The sequence below is a fragment of the Bombyx mori genome, chromosome 19 (assembly GCF_030269925.1).
Source record: "Bombyx mori chromosome 19, ASM3026992v2".
NCBI lineage: Eukaryota > Metazoa > Arthropoda > Insecta > Lepidoptera > Bombycidae > Bombyx > Bombyx mori.
The window spans coordinates 4,065,980-4,082,190 of record NC_085125.1 but is presented as its reverse complement, the minus strand read 5'-3'; the positions used below and the strand labels follow the sequence as shown (position 1 = coordinate 4,082,190).

General features: G+C 35.3%; 1 protein-coding gene across 1 annotated transcript in view; it reads left to right on the top strand.

The window, feature by feature from the left end:
* Positions 1 to 16,211, top strand: part of LOC101736552 (A disintegrin and metalloproteinase with thrombospondin motifs 16) — a 46,451-nt gene continuing 30,240 nt past the window's right edge. Inside the window, exons 1-2 of the mRNA XM_038017754.2 lie at positions 1 to 304; positions 927 to 3,285. Coding sequence (XP_037873682.1) covers positions 3,202 to 3,285 — 84 coding nt within the window. The 5' untranslated portion in view covers positions 1 to 304; positions 927 to 3,201. The remainder of the gene's footprint in view (positions 305 to 926; positions 3,286 to 16,211) is intronic.

The following is a 16,211-nucleotide window of genomic DNA, read 5'->3' as shown; positions in this document are numbered from 1 at the left end:
GTAACATATAGTGGAGCACTTTAATACAATTTTATTGTAAAATATAAATAATATACTTTTATAGTTTGAAATTAATGATTAACTCTTCACACTCATTGTTCATTCATGTGATTGAACGAGAACTGAACGCATCACTATTACTTTAAATATAGCAACATTATTTCACAAAGTGACATTAGCTACTGTCAGCTGACTTCGTCTAATTAAAAATACGACTATAGTTGGATAAGATTTGTCAGTTGATCTAGAAGTTTCCAGTTTTCGATTGCCACGTTATTTTTTTGCAATTTTTTTAAACTGCAGTGTAGGTTTTCACTTTAATTTACTTTTTCCATCTAAAAAGTATTTCATAATTAATATTAATAAGCCAAATAATACGATTGAAGTTTCAAACTTATATTTAAAGTTATAATATGTAAAAATTCCGTAGTCTTCAACTACACAGTGGTCCACAGATTACTGCAGATCATTGGCAATTATAAACCAAAGATTTCGTGATAGTAGATTTGTATTTTCTACCATTTTTATTGCTCAGTCAGCATCTTATTGCAATTAATTTTCCACAAATTATTAATGTTTATAGATATTTCAAATTCTTTTAGTAAGCAAGTGATGGAGTGAAAATTGTTTTTTTTTTTTTTTTTGTTTTTTTTTTTTTTTTTAGGTCAGGAGGTAATCGCCGGACTTTCGCTCTTTTCTGGGGATACTGGGCGGGGTATGTCAGAGTCGAACTGACTAAAGCCTCCTGTCGCTCAACAACCAACGTCCAAACCTCGCATGAGACAGAACTCATGACAAGGCAAAGGGGGGAGTGAAAACATAGCCTTTTTTAATTAAAAACAATTTTAAAATCATTACCACATCCCGTTTCAGTTTAACGGATACGGTTCAGTAAGCAGTTTTCCACACATCCCTTTCTCTTTTAGTTTCCGCGTGCGAGAGAACAATGCTTTGGTCCGACAGCGATATATCTTACAACAAGGAGAAAGGCTCCCTCAACAATGGCGGAGCGCGGCTGATGTGTCGTATCGAACGCTATCTTGCATTGATCGAACAGGGAAATGTATGGATGCGATTATTACAAAATATTAAGTTTTTATTTATTTATTTGGAAGGAAGGATTTGTGGTCGACCGAAGGCCTTTCCAGTAAGGCAGGCGAAGATAATTAAATACCATTGTTATTACTGGTAATATGGATTTTATTAGTTATCTATTTTTTTTTAAATACGATTTTATGATCTTAGTAATTATATGTTTGATTCATAATTATAATAACAATTTTTGTTGAATCGCACGCAGTAATGTTGTTATTTTAGATTGTTAGTAAAGTTTAGTTTAACTGTTTTTATATTTTAATATAAAAAATATATATTTAATATAATAATTTATATGTTCCCGGAAAAGAATACTACGAGGAACAATCTAAGTTTTTTTTACTGTCTAGATTCAGAGATACTTTTAAAGAACGAACATGGGATAAAATTAAACGAATTATGTACTTAGCGTGTGCAACGGTGCGCTCAAGGTCCGAATATAATTTTCAAATCACTCAATGCGCCTTCAAGATTACCTTCTGAAAATTCAAGGAAATATTCGTGTGTTTTATTGTTTGTTCAGGTTTCGTAATCACTATCGTAAACTCGTAGTAAAACTGGTTTGCTTCGACTTTGTTCTCAACGTTTATTGTATCCCATTTCGTTTTATATTAGTTTCCTAAAAATTCAAAATGCAAGATAACAAGTTAATTTTAAGAAGTCAAAGTATATTAAGTAATTAAAGAAAATTTTCTTAGCTGTAAAATAATTGGTAATGTGTCCGATCTAAGAAGTTCCTGTTCCGATAGGATGCATGCTACACGCCGAGCGGCAAGTAACGAACACAATGCTAGACGCATAATTTTTCTCCGAACGTTTTTCTTAAGTTTCATAGGTGTTAAAGAGAAACTATTAAGGTTTGTGATAATGAACTGGATCAACTAAAGACCAGTGTATTTTATGGAATCACTATTGTTTACGTTTTTGCGAAATATCTTGTTTTTCTACAAAATGTATTGTAATTCTAATGTATTCGGTGGGTATTGGGTAAGGAGGTTTAATGCGAAACACCTTTTATTAAAAAAAAAAAATATGTCTGAGATAAATCCTTTGCAAAGGCATCACAACTATAAGTTACCAAACATGCCTTACATTATATTAACGGGTCAGACGGACGATGACTTGTCTAAAAAACCTTGAATAAGTTTATAGCGCCACTTACAGAATTCCATTTTAATTCATCAAGACAAATTCTCTTTCTTTTATTTTGGTTCTTGAGGAACCTAATCTGATTTTGATCCGGCACATTTTTCGACCCCGTAAAATTCACTAGATAATACGTAATACTTAACCATTATTATAATTAATGTGAACGAAAGTAAAATCGTACTCCGTGAACAGCTGACACAGTTTAGAGAATGGTTTTTTACGAGTTCGAATTGCAAAAGTAGAGGTGCGAATTACATGGAATCGACGCTATTTATTTTTCTTTACCATGTCAATGTTTTTTTAATTGATCCTAGAGATAAACGAAACAATTCCCGGTCCCTTCGATTCTAGGTTTGATACGAATAAACTGAGCGTCTTATCCTTTAGGGTACAATTGCAGAAGTTGGGGTCACTAACCTCTGGAGCAACGAAGCGATCAAGATAAATATTATATAATATCGGCATACTAACAACTATTTTACCATAGAATTTCCCTTCAATTCAGATTCATTGGACATGAAACATCGAAATTAATCGTATGTTTATTTAATGTATGTATTTAATTAAAAGTCACAATTTACAGATACAACTAGTTTTTTCTAAAAATATAGGTTAGGAATTTAGGAACTACTGTTGCAACTTGTCGATAGAGTCGCAACTCTAACCTTTCTATCAATTGTACCAAAACAGCTGCATCAAACCGCGCAGTCGCTATCCGCGATTGTAAACGTGCGAACCCACGATACGTATGCCGCTGGCTCCAATAATTCAGTTACGACAATTTGAAAAAAAAAGTGGCCGAATCAATCAGTTACCGGCACCGTAAAGAAAACTCAAAAATAAATGGCGCGAAGTATAAACGTCACTTTTAGAACTTTTTATTGTTTGCATTTAATTACATAGTTTAATTTATAGTTTTGTGAAATGTGACTTGATTGTTTTTAATTAATTGTAAATATGTTGCGGTGCTGGAGGACTGTGATTTTGGCAGTTGTATTGTTTTGGTGTTTTAAAACAAATGCAGAGCAGTTTGGGGATGATGTAAGTTTAACACAAATAGTTTTATGTACAATGCTATGAAACTGTTTTAGTGCTGCCGTTGAGAATTAAAAAAAGTACATACTATTTATTTACATTCATTTTTGATTGCTAGGAGATAACCTAGGTACGAGTAAATCGCGAATTTGTACAAACTATACTCATTGTCATAATTTTGGCTATGCGCATTTACAATTAATAACAAAATTATATATTATTATATATTTATATATAATTATTTTGTATTTACTTGCATATTTTTAGTATTTAATCGTATGTAAGTCTATCTCATATTGTATTTATTTTTCACAGTATGTTTTTTTATTTATTTTTTTCTTACGTGGGTGGACGATCTCACAGCTCACCTGGTGTTAAGTGGTTACTGGAGCCCATAGGCATCTACGGCGTAAATGCGCCACCCACTTTGAGATATAAGTTCTAAGGTCTCAGTATAGTTACAACGGCTGTCCCACCCTTCAAACCGAAACGCATAACTGCTTCACGGCAGAAACAGGCAGGGTGGTGGTACCTTTATACATAATTAGTCTACTACAAACATCACTATTTCTGCAATTAGCAATTAATATATATAAACGTTACGTTAAAGCTCAAAAAATCGGCAAGCTTCAGTTTAGGACAGCTTATACGACAAACAAAAATAGAAATTTCTTTTTTTTTTTTTAATTGCTTAGGTGTGTGGACGAGCTCACAGCCCACCTGGTGTTAAGTGGTTACTGGAGCCCATAGACATCTATAGCGTAAATGCGCCACACACCTTGAGATATAAGTTCTAAGGTCTCAGTATAGTTACAACGGCTGCCCCACCCTTCAAACCGAAACGCAGTACTGCTTCACGGCAGAAATAGGCGGGGCGGTGGTACCTACCCGTGCGGACTCACAAGAGGTCCTACCACCAGTAAAAGTCTCTCAGTCTTATAATACTTATTTTCGATTTCACACAATTAGTACTAAGAAGCCGTTATTACAATAAAATTCAGATTATAACCGTATGTGTCAAGATGGTTGATAGCGATATAGTATCTACATAACACCAGTGTGCTTAGTTAGAATTTTTTAACGTTCTCGATAACGTAAAAGTTAACTCAAATTTGTATGCAGTTGGAACAGCGCCCCTAGCGGCAAACGCAGGTAAACGTTCCAACTTCATACAAATTTGAGTTAACGTTTACGCTATCGATAACGTTAAAAAACTCGCACTAAGCCCACAGATGATTCTCTGGTTACTCTAACTAAATCTATAAAAATAAACATTGGTTTATACAATCCGTTTGCCTGTGGCACCAACCGTCTGCTCGTTAAAAAGTAATCGTGGTATTCATTTAAAAAAAGTTATAGACCTAGTTGGGTGACGTAATATGTGGGTTTTGGCGGATGTCCTCAAATATTAACCGAAATTCCGTCAAGGTTACAATGATCCAACGGCTATGTTGGGTTTGATAAATTCCTTTCATTGTTCAATTTACTTCGGGACCTTGACCCCGGCGGAATGAGCCAATTTATTCTACATATCTTATTTAAATATTTAGCAGCCTATATTAATTTAATGTGCAGAGCAATATGGGATATCTATTCTAAACTTAAGGATCTGAGGATCTTCCAAGAGAATCACCAATCAGACAAAAGATCTACGTCCCTAGCCATCTATTTAGCTGCTACTGCTATTTTGCCGACATATTTTATAAGTTTCATTCCTAATAATCTTTAGTGCGTCCCCTGATTCCAATTTTGACCAACGCGTGTAAAATGTATAGTAAGCTCCACAGCTCCACGAGTGTTAAGATCGTCCGGTCCAGGGGCTTATCATTCGCTTTGTTTCCTTGTGACAAAGTCTCGAGTCTCACACATTAGGAAGGTTTACGGAAGGAAGGAATACGATTATTTTCATCCACTTTGTGACAGTCTCCATTGGTTTAGGAAAATGGTTGTAGTTCATTTTCCAGCAAACACAAATAGATGGAACTATTGAGAATTGTTGGTACGGAAGAGATTTTTTGTGACGACAATCAAAATTCGATGTTAGGTACTTGTGACTTCGATTGTCGTTTTTTCGTTGTTGAAAATTGTGTATTGCTCAACAACGCAGTCCTGTTTCTGCACCTATCTAATCCTAGTTATAATATGTCTTGTACTTTTTACCAGTTTGTAATATGTATTATAGTTAATTATTTTTAATCATATATGATAATCATATATTTTATTCTATTTATTATCGTTAGTTACATTTATTTTCAATAAACGTTTAGATATTAGTAGCATTCATTTCAGTGACGAGTTGCATGCGGAATCGCTGTCATTATATCGGCGTCATCTATATATCTATACGTGAAGCAAAAACTTTGTATCCCTTTTTACGCAAATTGCACGGACGGAGGATTATGAAAATTTCCACACTTATAGAGAATATGGAGAAGAAGTGCACAATGCTAATATTTTTTTAAATAATGCATAAAAGATACATTAAATCAATAAAGAAAACATTACACACACTACATACCATGTATTTGACGCACACACGCATGCATACTATTTATTGTCAAACTTTTGTTCTTGGCGTCTGTTGTCAAATTGAGAATAGATTAAATATTGTTTGTCTTTGTTAATATTTTTTATAGTGTAGTCTTGGTGAAATTTGTGATTAAAGAAGTATAAAATACAATCATAATAGTGTACCAAGTTACAATTCCAATTAATTATAGTCGAATTTCGACTACTGCGGGACCACTAGTTATATTAATTCCGACATTTTAATTACTTTTCAGTTTTATAGCTTAGTATTTTGTTATTACTTAGATGGGTGAACAAGCCCACGGCCCTGTTGTTAAGTGGTTACCGGAGACTATAGACATCAACAACGGAAATGCCGTCACCCATTTTGAGTTATATATAAGTTCTAAGTCTCATTTTGTTTACAATACAACAGCTGTCACACTTTTCAAACCGAAACGTTTTACTGCTTCGCGGCTTAAATAGGCGGGGTGATGGTATCTACCCGTGCGGGCTCATAATACATCCTACCACCAGTAAAATAGAAGTAGTTTTAATTAAGTTTACGACTTGCGAAAATCGCAGAAAATAATTTAATTATACACGCATACAGGAATCTGTAGTTTTTGCCCAGAGGCTGCGTTCCTAGAATATGTATTTGAAAACATCAAATAACAACTTTATTACAGGATGTAAGGTGAACAACTCTTGCGATATAAGACTGATTTAGTTGGATTTTATCTGATTTTTACAAAGTTTTTGTTGGGCTCCGGCGAGCTGTCCGGTTGTGGAAAATCGTGTACTGAAGTTTTATTATTGTCATTTTATTCTTCAATGCAAAATTACAATGAACATATTATGCCGAGTTTACATTACGAAATTAGTGTCATGCATGTTGAGCTCAGTTTCACGAAAGTAGTTTCGATATATGCGAAAGTAATTTCGTTAAAAAATTAGTGTCGCGAAATCAACAGTATCGCAGTAACCATGGCGCCGTCAGCATCAAAGCTATAATTTGCTATATTCAATGTAGCTAAAGAAATGCTTATATACCTATAAACTTAAAAAAAGACTATCAAGAAAAAAAAAGTTGGTAGATTCGAGGATGGTCAACAAGAAGGCATTTAGGTGCAATGAAGTTAGTCTCTGAATTAGCAGATGAAGATCCTGAGAGTTATAAAAACTATTTTCGAATGAGTGAAGATAATTTTGATTTTTTACTATAGGTGTTTCGGGACCCTTGTCATTGATATTCATTATTATTAATGAATATCAATGACATGATCTATATTTTTTTCTGTACTCCATCATTGGTTTGCCATTTTCAACGCTTGAAGCGCGTCCGAACTAACAATACACACGTCCGCACAGCGCAGGCCCTTTCGCGACATTAGTTTCACGTCCCGTCTACACTATGAAATTAGTTGCATGACACTAATTTCACCAAAAAATCGCGCAGGGCACGAAACTAATTTACATGCATGAAATTAATGCATGCATTACGAAAGTATTAAATTACACGTGAAACTGTTGGTAAAACTAATGTCACGAAATTAATTTCACGCCACTAATTTCGTAATGTAAATTCGACTTAACGAACATGCATGTTAGCAATCTCATAATTTTTTAATAATCAAAATTACATTGACGCAAATCTCCCTCGTTAGGTTTACGATGGTTATTTATGTAAAAGAATTTGAATGCTTTGGATTATTTCTATCGATGGTATAGATAATGCTATAGCCATAGTTAGGGAATCCATGATAAAAATATCACTCGAGACCTCTGAATCGTGTATTTTTTGAGCCTTTTAATTATTTGCAACTAAATTGCTGACGTCCATGAGCGACGGTGACCACTTTCCATCAGGTATGCTCGTCCGCCTACAAAGGCAATAAAAAAAAACTAAACTGAAATGAAGCATATTATGGATTAGATACTTACGTACATAATTGCTGACTATGATTTTACTAACTCATTCTCATCCTATGAAGGCTCTTGCAAAACTGCAATCTACTATTGCACAGAGATGCGTTTTCCCATCAAACCTACAGACGTGGAACAATGTTGAAAACATTATTACGTAAACAATTCAACCAGATATCAAATCTAAACCGCAAACTGATTAAGGTTCGCCAAGACTAATAATTTTTTTTCAGTGTTCAATCAAATTTCTCTTATTCATAGGCATTGAAATGTCATTAAGCAATCATAGATCGGTAGCTCGTAAATTGATTTTTTTTTCCATTTAAATTATATCATTTACGTTGTTACCAAGTTAGTAATCAAAAGGTAAGTGATTGTGCAAAAGTGTGCTAAGGCTTTCAACATAAAGACATAGAGATGCTTTTCAGACAGCTTAGATAACGAAAACAGGTTTAAAGTAACTAAATAGGCTTGACGTGTTTTGTAGGAATTTGTCCGACTTTTGATATAATTTCGATCGAATTTAAAAACAAAATATTATGTCAAAGCGATTTCGTGCTTTACAACGAACATCCATATGTGTGTATATTTTTGTCTGGCTGTCCGTTCAAGAAAATATAGCTATTGTAGTTCCCGCTTTTATTTTAAATTTCTACGTAAAGATTGAGGGTTAATACCCTTTAAATTTTTTAAAGAATTCAAGTCATTAATAAATTTGAATTATTTGAACTGATATAGAACCGAGATACTGTATATGTTAATACTTTACTGAGTTTTAACGAAATCTATCTATATATATATAAAAATGAATTGCTGTTCGTTAGTCTCGCTAAAACTCGAGAACGGCTGGACCGTTTTGACTAATTTTGGTCTTGATTTGTTTGTGGAAGTCCAGAGAAGGTTTAAAAGTTAGATAAATATGAAAATGCTTTGATGTGTCTCCCGTCGGACGGATTCCTTTTGATTGTTTTATGTTTATTTTATACAAAAGTTTAGGTCTTTTTTTTATCGATTGAGGCACTACGAAATCTGCCAGGTCAGCTAGTTTGAAATAAATGTCAATTGTTTCCTTCAACGTGTTTGTTCATTTAACCAGTTCACTGACGATTGAAGGAAATCGCTACGATAAATTAATAATGCTTCAATGCTATGTAAAAGGAGTTGCATTCCTATCGGTAAACAAAACACGATCATTTAGATTTATGCCGACTGTCATCGTCACTGAATGTAGGACAATTGTTTTATAGTTCATAGTTGAAGGATATTTGGAGTCTAGCTTTCGTTGTAAATATGATTTTATCAAGGATTTTGGACACTAAATCCATAATGTTGCACGTGCTAGGTGATTTATCGCTATTCTGCTGCGAAGCCGTCAAGAATACCATTGAATGGATTTGAAACTAACCCCTACTTGAATAAAAATAATATGTAGTAGCTACAAAACCGCACTTTCTGTTTTGGGGACTATTGATTTGATTATTGTAGGTATTTTCGCAAATGTCAACCTCTTTTGCTTGACGCGTGAACGAGCTCACTGCTCATCAGATGTTAAGTTTGCCGTAACCAATAGACATGGTAACGTGCATGCGGCCACCCGTCTGATAGACTTGAGGTCTATGAGATGAATATTTAAGCAATCTATGGATTCACTATGCAGGTGCAGGATTCATCGTATTGCTGAGAGAGAAATTGAAGAATGCCAGTGGACTTACAACCCTAGCGTAGGTACCCCTCTTTATAAATGCGCATTACGTTCGCCTCCATTCTCATACCCGAACCTGTAGACCGAATTGTAAACAGTCGACGTCGCCCAAAGCACGTCATTATGGATCCTCCCGATCCATCAACGGTGCCTTTAGGCACCATAAGCACCGGTCACCGTCCTCGTCAAACCCGTCGCTGCGACGAAGGGCTCGACGAGCGCATTAACCCATAGACACAACCCACTGAGTTTCTCGCCGGATCTTCTCAGTGGGTCGCGTTTCCGATCCGGTGGTAGATTCTGCGAAGCACTGCTCTTGTTAGGGTCAGTGTTAGCAACATTCCGGTTTGAGCCCCGTAAGCTCACTTACACACGTTAAGGTGAAGCTGAAATAGCCTCTCAAGGCTATCAGCATAGGTAGGGAAAAAAAAGAAAAAAAACTCCATTCTTCGCATTCCTCTCCCTGCCTAGTAAAATTCGATAAGAACCTACTAGTGTAAGTTTAGATGTTGGTTCAAAGTATAGAATTTACGTTATTTCTTGACAGGTCAAGGACTTTTAGTAGCTTATACTGCTTATAGAGCGGTTTCGCTGGTATAACTCAATACTCTTAATTGAATAGTAATTAAGAAAATTTTGATTTTACGTGTTTCACATTATATTCACATATAAATAACGTTTTTATGTTGTATCATTACTTAAATATAAGAGTTCAATATTAAGTAAAATTAACATGGTGTGTCTAATTAATTACGGTCTATGTTCATTTAATGTGGCGTTAAAATTATGTAAATACAATTTTTATGTTAATTGAAGTAATCTTTTACATAGTTTTATAACTATAAATATCAGGGTATATCATTTCGCCAAGTTGTCGGGGCCGAATAAGGTGGAAGAGTCTATTTTCCGTTTTAATAATTCCTCTGCGATGCTTACTGTATTATTTTAAGGCGTTACCTGTTGTTCTCGCTGTGTAGTGATTATTTATTAGTATCTAAACAGAAAACAGTGTTTTGTTTATAAACTATTGCCAAAGCTATTAGTTATAAAGGCTATGAACTCGTACGCGCCGGTACAATGCTTCTATCTATCACAAAGGAATCACGTGTCGATTTCAAATGTAGGAAAAAGGCTTAATCAGAGCCCCACAGTCAATCTGCTGCCTACTGAGTATAAGGCGTCCTTCAGCGCTCCCGCAGTTCTTAGCAAATCTTTTCCGGACTCACCCATGCATTTTGTTGAAGTTCATAGCGTCCGGAATAATTCTCTATACCAAAAAAGTGTGCACTTGTTTCCTCACAGTCATCAATACTAAACAGTCGCGTGGGGTAAATATCCCACCGATCCACCATCGTCTTATTATTCGTAGCTTGGATATAGGAAAATTTCTATAATATTGGCGATATTTATACCTCTGGGAACAGTGATCTAATTTTAATATGGTGTTTATTTAGGCTATGTTGTCAAAAAAGACGCTTACACTAGGCTGTTGCCAAATAAGAAAGCGATTGTAGTGAACAATTCATCTATGCTGTTGGGAACTGTTTAAGGTGTGTGGCGCATTTACGTTGTAGATGTCTATGGGCTCCAGTAACCACTTAACATCAGGTGGGCTGTGAGCTCGTCCACACACCTAAGCAATAATAAAAAGAAAAAAAGAACTTCGTTTGGACTGACGACTTCTTTAAGGGCGGGCGGTTAATGGAAATTAATAAATTAATTTTTAAATAGCAGGTTAATTCTTTCACTTCAAAAAGTGCGGCAATATCGGTAGCACGACCCATAGAAAATAGCTTGAGCAGAAGAAAATTTTGAAAGCTGTCAAAACCAACTTTTTAATCCATTATGAAGTTGCTACCTACCACATGCGCTTAAAAGTGAGTTCTTGGCCGTGTAAGAATTACGTATGAATAATATTGCAGGGCGCAAAGTAAGTTATCAATTCTGAACTTATTATTTGCTTTGGTAACGGTAACTTTTCTATTGTTCGCAGCAGTTCTAATTTACTGTTATTCGTAGTGAAATCAACTTTTCTTGTCACGTTAAAACTCAAAGAAATTACAGAACGGTACATAAATGATGAGCACCGTTCAAAATTAATTCTCTCCGAGCCGTCTCGTCGCGGTGGAAACACGATGATTATGTGACAAAGGAATTATCCAAAATTGCTGTTTCTTGACGAAAAGATGGCAAGATAAAGTTGTTAAGTGTAATTGTAGAAACAGTTTGAAAGCAACAATTCGTATAGGTTTGCTTTGGAGATTTTTTAGCTTCATTGTTTTCCTCCAAATCAGTTTTTTTTTAATTCCTACCTAAGCTGATGGTCTTGAGAGACCATATCAGCGTCACCGGTGAGTAGACGAGTCCCGGGGCTCAAACCTGACGTTGTTGCTGACACGGATCCTAGCAAGGGCCGTGCTTCGCAGAATTTACCACCGAATCGGACATGCGACCGACTGAGAAGATCTGGCGAGAAACTCAGTGGGCTGTATCTGTGGATTAATTTACTCGCGGAGCCCTTCGTCGCAAGCGACGGGTTCGACGAGAACGATGACCGGTGGTTGGGGTACTTAAAAGCACCGTTAGTGGATCGGGAGGAACCGAAATTACGTGTTTTGGGCGACGTCGACTGTTTACCATTCGGTCCGCAGGATCGGGAATGTAGTTACCAGCGACCGCGATAAGATAGTTCTCGTGTCGTGCCGCTTTATCGAAATGGCGCATTGATGCCGTCTATATACTTACTGATGGACTCTAGGTCCAGGTCGTCGTGAAGGTTGATGTTCCTGACGAACCACGGGGCATAAATAAGTAAAATCTAGCCTCACTGTTAATTTCACGAAAAGAAGAATAATTTGAAAACATTCATTCGTTTAATAAAAATGTCATAATTACAAATGAAACTGAGGCGATGAGATAGATTTTTTTTGTATTTAAAAGTTATTCATGATAGTTCGTTTGAAAATTCCTCCAACAGAAGAAATATGTAAAACAGACCCGAATTCACAGGCACGGTTTTGTTGGTAATTTCGTTTTGTTTCACCCACATGCCTAGTAGGGCATTGTAACGTACAAATTGTCGCGTTGAATACGAACAATGGCTAGATTTGGCACCTGATATATCTCAACATATTGACATATTTGTTTGTGTGAACGCGGCCAGTTAAACTATACTTTCATTTACGGTTACTTATATTATTTCTTACAAATTATATCACCGCTTAACTGGACAAATAAGGGATAGCGCCTTTTTTTTTAGTCTTGGAGCCGTACCTCCTACGAAGCTTACGTACCTAGGAGGCGCCAGGGGTAGGTGGGACTTGACGATCTGCAGATGTTGGGAGCAGACTGCGGGCCTAAGGGTGTTTTTAGAGCCCTACCGTACTAAATGCCTCCCTGCACTCTTACACGCGACGCCCGATCTCTGTCCGGGGTCAGAACCCGGTCAGAGTAGGGAGGTTCCAGCGGTCAACCCTACAACCAGACTATATGGGATAACGGCTGTCCTAACTATCTAATATATATATTTTTCAGGTGGTAGACCGTATTTTGAGCGGGTAGGAACCACTGCCCTGCTTATTATTGCCGCGAAGCAGTCATACGTGTGAATGGTTGAGCCAGCCGTTATACAAACTTTAGTGATAGAGCTCATCTCTTATGGTGCGTGGTTACATAGGCATTTTAACCTCAACTGTTTCCTATAATAATTCACCATCACGTGGGCCATGAGTTTATGATATAACAAAATCGAAATATCAATTAGGTCACCTTCAAAACTCAGTGTATTTTAATCATCAGTGACAACAACTTTAATATAACCCAAGAACCATAATATAGAAAAACGGGTTCAATTGACGATTTTCGATAAACAAATTCTTATTTTTTTTTCATGTACTTTGTTGCTCACGGATTTTTCCTAAATCCTCTTTCGTTCACTGTTTTCAAATTTCGAAGTCTAATTTATCAGAAATCTATACTAATATTATAAAGCTGAAGAGTTTGTTTGAACGCGCTAATCGCAGGAACTACTGGTCCGATTTGAAAAATTCTTTCAATATTAGATAGCCCATTTATTGAGGAAGGCTATGGGTTTTATAACATCACGCTAAGACCAATACAAGCGGAGCACTAATAAAGAATGTTTCAAAATCAGGGGTTTTTCCCCTTTTGAGAGCTTCTGCTGCGTGTGCTGCAGAAACGGTTAAAGTTTCGCTAAAGTAATGTATAAGAGAATTGTTTCCCTTCAAAAGATCTAAAAAAAAGTCCGCGACAGCATATTTTATGTCTATATGTTAAGGTTGGCTCACTATAACGTTTTTTATGCTGACCAAATTTGTTCTAAAATAAAGCTAGTTTTTATTATATTTGTCTTTCACTTTGTGTGCCTTAAATCTTAAGGTGAATTCATGTCTCTTCTATATATAGCTTATTATAAGACTTACTCATCATGAACTTGTTCTACCCATCTAGAGCCACAAAAAGGAATACAAGCACCGATTTTGCATATAAATTAATGGAAAACAAAACTCATTATATTTTTGAGTCACGTATGTATTATTGTCCAAACAGTCGAAAAAAAAAAAAGTCAAATTTTACACGAAATAGTCATCGTTTAGTTTCGTAGAGAGTTGAGCCGTTACTAATGGCGTTCCAAAGGTCGCATGGTGCGGGTGTCAACGCACGCTATGTATCAATTGGGCCCATTATTATGTTCCCATGTTCTAATACTGTGATTACCGGATCGAAGCAATACAATTACAACGTGTTAACATTATTTTAAGCGCGCTGTGAAGTAACACAAGCAGAGCCGAGCTAATAACGTGTTTTGTTAAAACTCATTGCCAAACTTCGCTTCTTAAGATCCAATTGATCTGTAAGGGCTATTTTAGTATATAGCTATCAAAAACAATGTTTTCAGTTTCACAAATCATACGGTCGTTACCATAGCTTTCTGTTTTCAAATACGTTTTCGGGGTACGTAGAAACACGTTAATAATTATCACATATTATGTGCGTTAATAAATTGAAATCGTTGTGAGCTTAACCTATTAAGAGCTCTTCAAAAATAATTGAACTTCAGAAAATACAAAATTACATTTGTGTATTTCTTTCATCAACTACAAATAAGACTCTACAAGACACGTTTACATTTAAGTACAGTGCAAATATTTAAAACGATGTATCATAATAGAAAGTCTACAATTAAATCTAACCGCAACTCAAACTTTTCGACACTAATATTCTAAGAACAGACATCACAAAAAAACAATGTAGAACTAATTAAAAAACATACTTCTGTTAACAATAAGAAAGTGCATTTTACGTGTGGAAAATGCATTACTTTCAACGAAACGCAACGACTGAGATGTGAATGTAAGATTAAATACGTTTAGTTTGGTTCCTTGTTTATATGTGTAGAAAGTCGCGTTATCACGGATTTATGGTGCTGAGAGGGAAAGTTTAATCGAGACGGGCTAGCTTCGCCTTATAAAATCGATGAAAATGTGGAAATTCCACATTTCAAATTGGAAGTGAAGCATGAAAGCTAATCTGTATTGTTGGATTACTATACAAACGAACTTCGACATTCAAAAGAAATCGTTGCCAATAATAAAAATATTAAGATGGCGTCGAAAATTTTAAATAAGCTTTTGGAAGAGTAATTAAATTTGGGCAGTACTAACTGTCTGTATCTATGACACTAACGTTTTCCATAAACGACGTTAAAACGGCTTTATATTCATTCATACATAAAAAAATAGTTGGTTTATAGAAAAATGAAAACAATTGTTTTGTATTCTCTAAATAATTTGCGCTACCCAAGATAGTTTATCTGTATCTGTATAAGTTTATATGTATGTACATACAGTATGGCTCGTCTACTCATAAGATTATAAAATCCAAATTGCTGATTCTAAAAATAAGAAACCTTATTTATTTCATATTAGACGACATATTAGCTTTGCTCGGTTTTTTTTTTGATAACGCCATCTTGTTGTGTCTTTAAAGCGGTTAGTTGCCCTCAATTAAGTAAAATAGTATTATTATTCGTCAATAGATGCCGGAAAGAGTTGATTATTGAAAACACGAATAAAACAACATTTTCTGAAAATAAATGGTAGCTAGATCGATTTATCGCCCCCGAAATCTCCTGTATACTAAATTTTATGAAAATCGTTGGAGCCGTTTCAGAGATTCAGATTATATAAGTATATCTTAATATACAATAATTGCTCGTTTAAAGGTATAAGATAAGATACGATCCGTAAATATGACCACGAAATTATAGAACTTAAAGCTATTTCTTGTTGCACAATAAAGTAGAATGACCTATAAATTGTTATTTGCTTCGAAATTTACAGTATAGCTTTGTTCACCGTGTCGTTCTGTGTAACTTTTCCCCCAGTGGAAATCTGAACAGTTTGAAATAGACTTCATCGATGCTTAATGGATGGAGACCGACTTTTAAAGTATATCGTAATCGTTTTAAATAGGTAATGATTTACGAATTTCGAATTTTTTTCTTTCATAATTAGCGTACCGAGGCCTCAAGCCTTCTTAACCGACTGCAAAAAAGGAGGAGGTTCTCAATTCGACTGTATGTTTTTTTTGTTTGTTACCTCATAACTTTTGACTGGGTGAATCGATTTTGTTGTTTTATTTATTTATTATAAAGCTGATATGACACTTACCGTGTGGTCCCATTTCAATCTAGTCCAGTTCTGATAATGGTGTCCATGAGGATACCATATAAGTCTTATTTGCATTAAGTACGTGCGCGACAAATAAATGAATA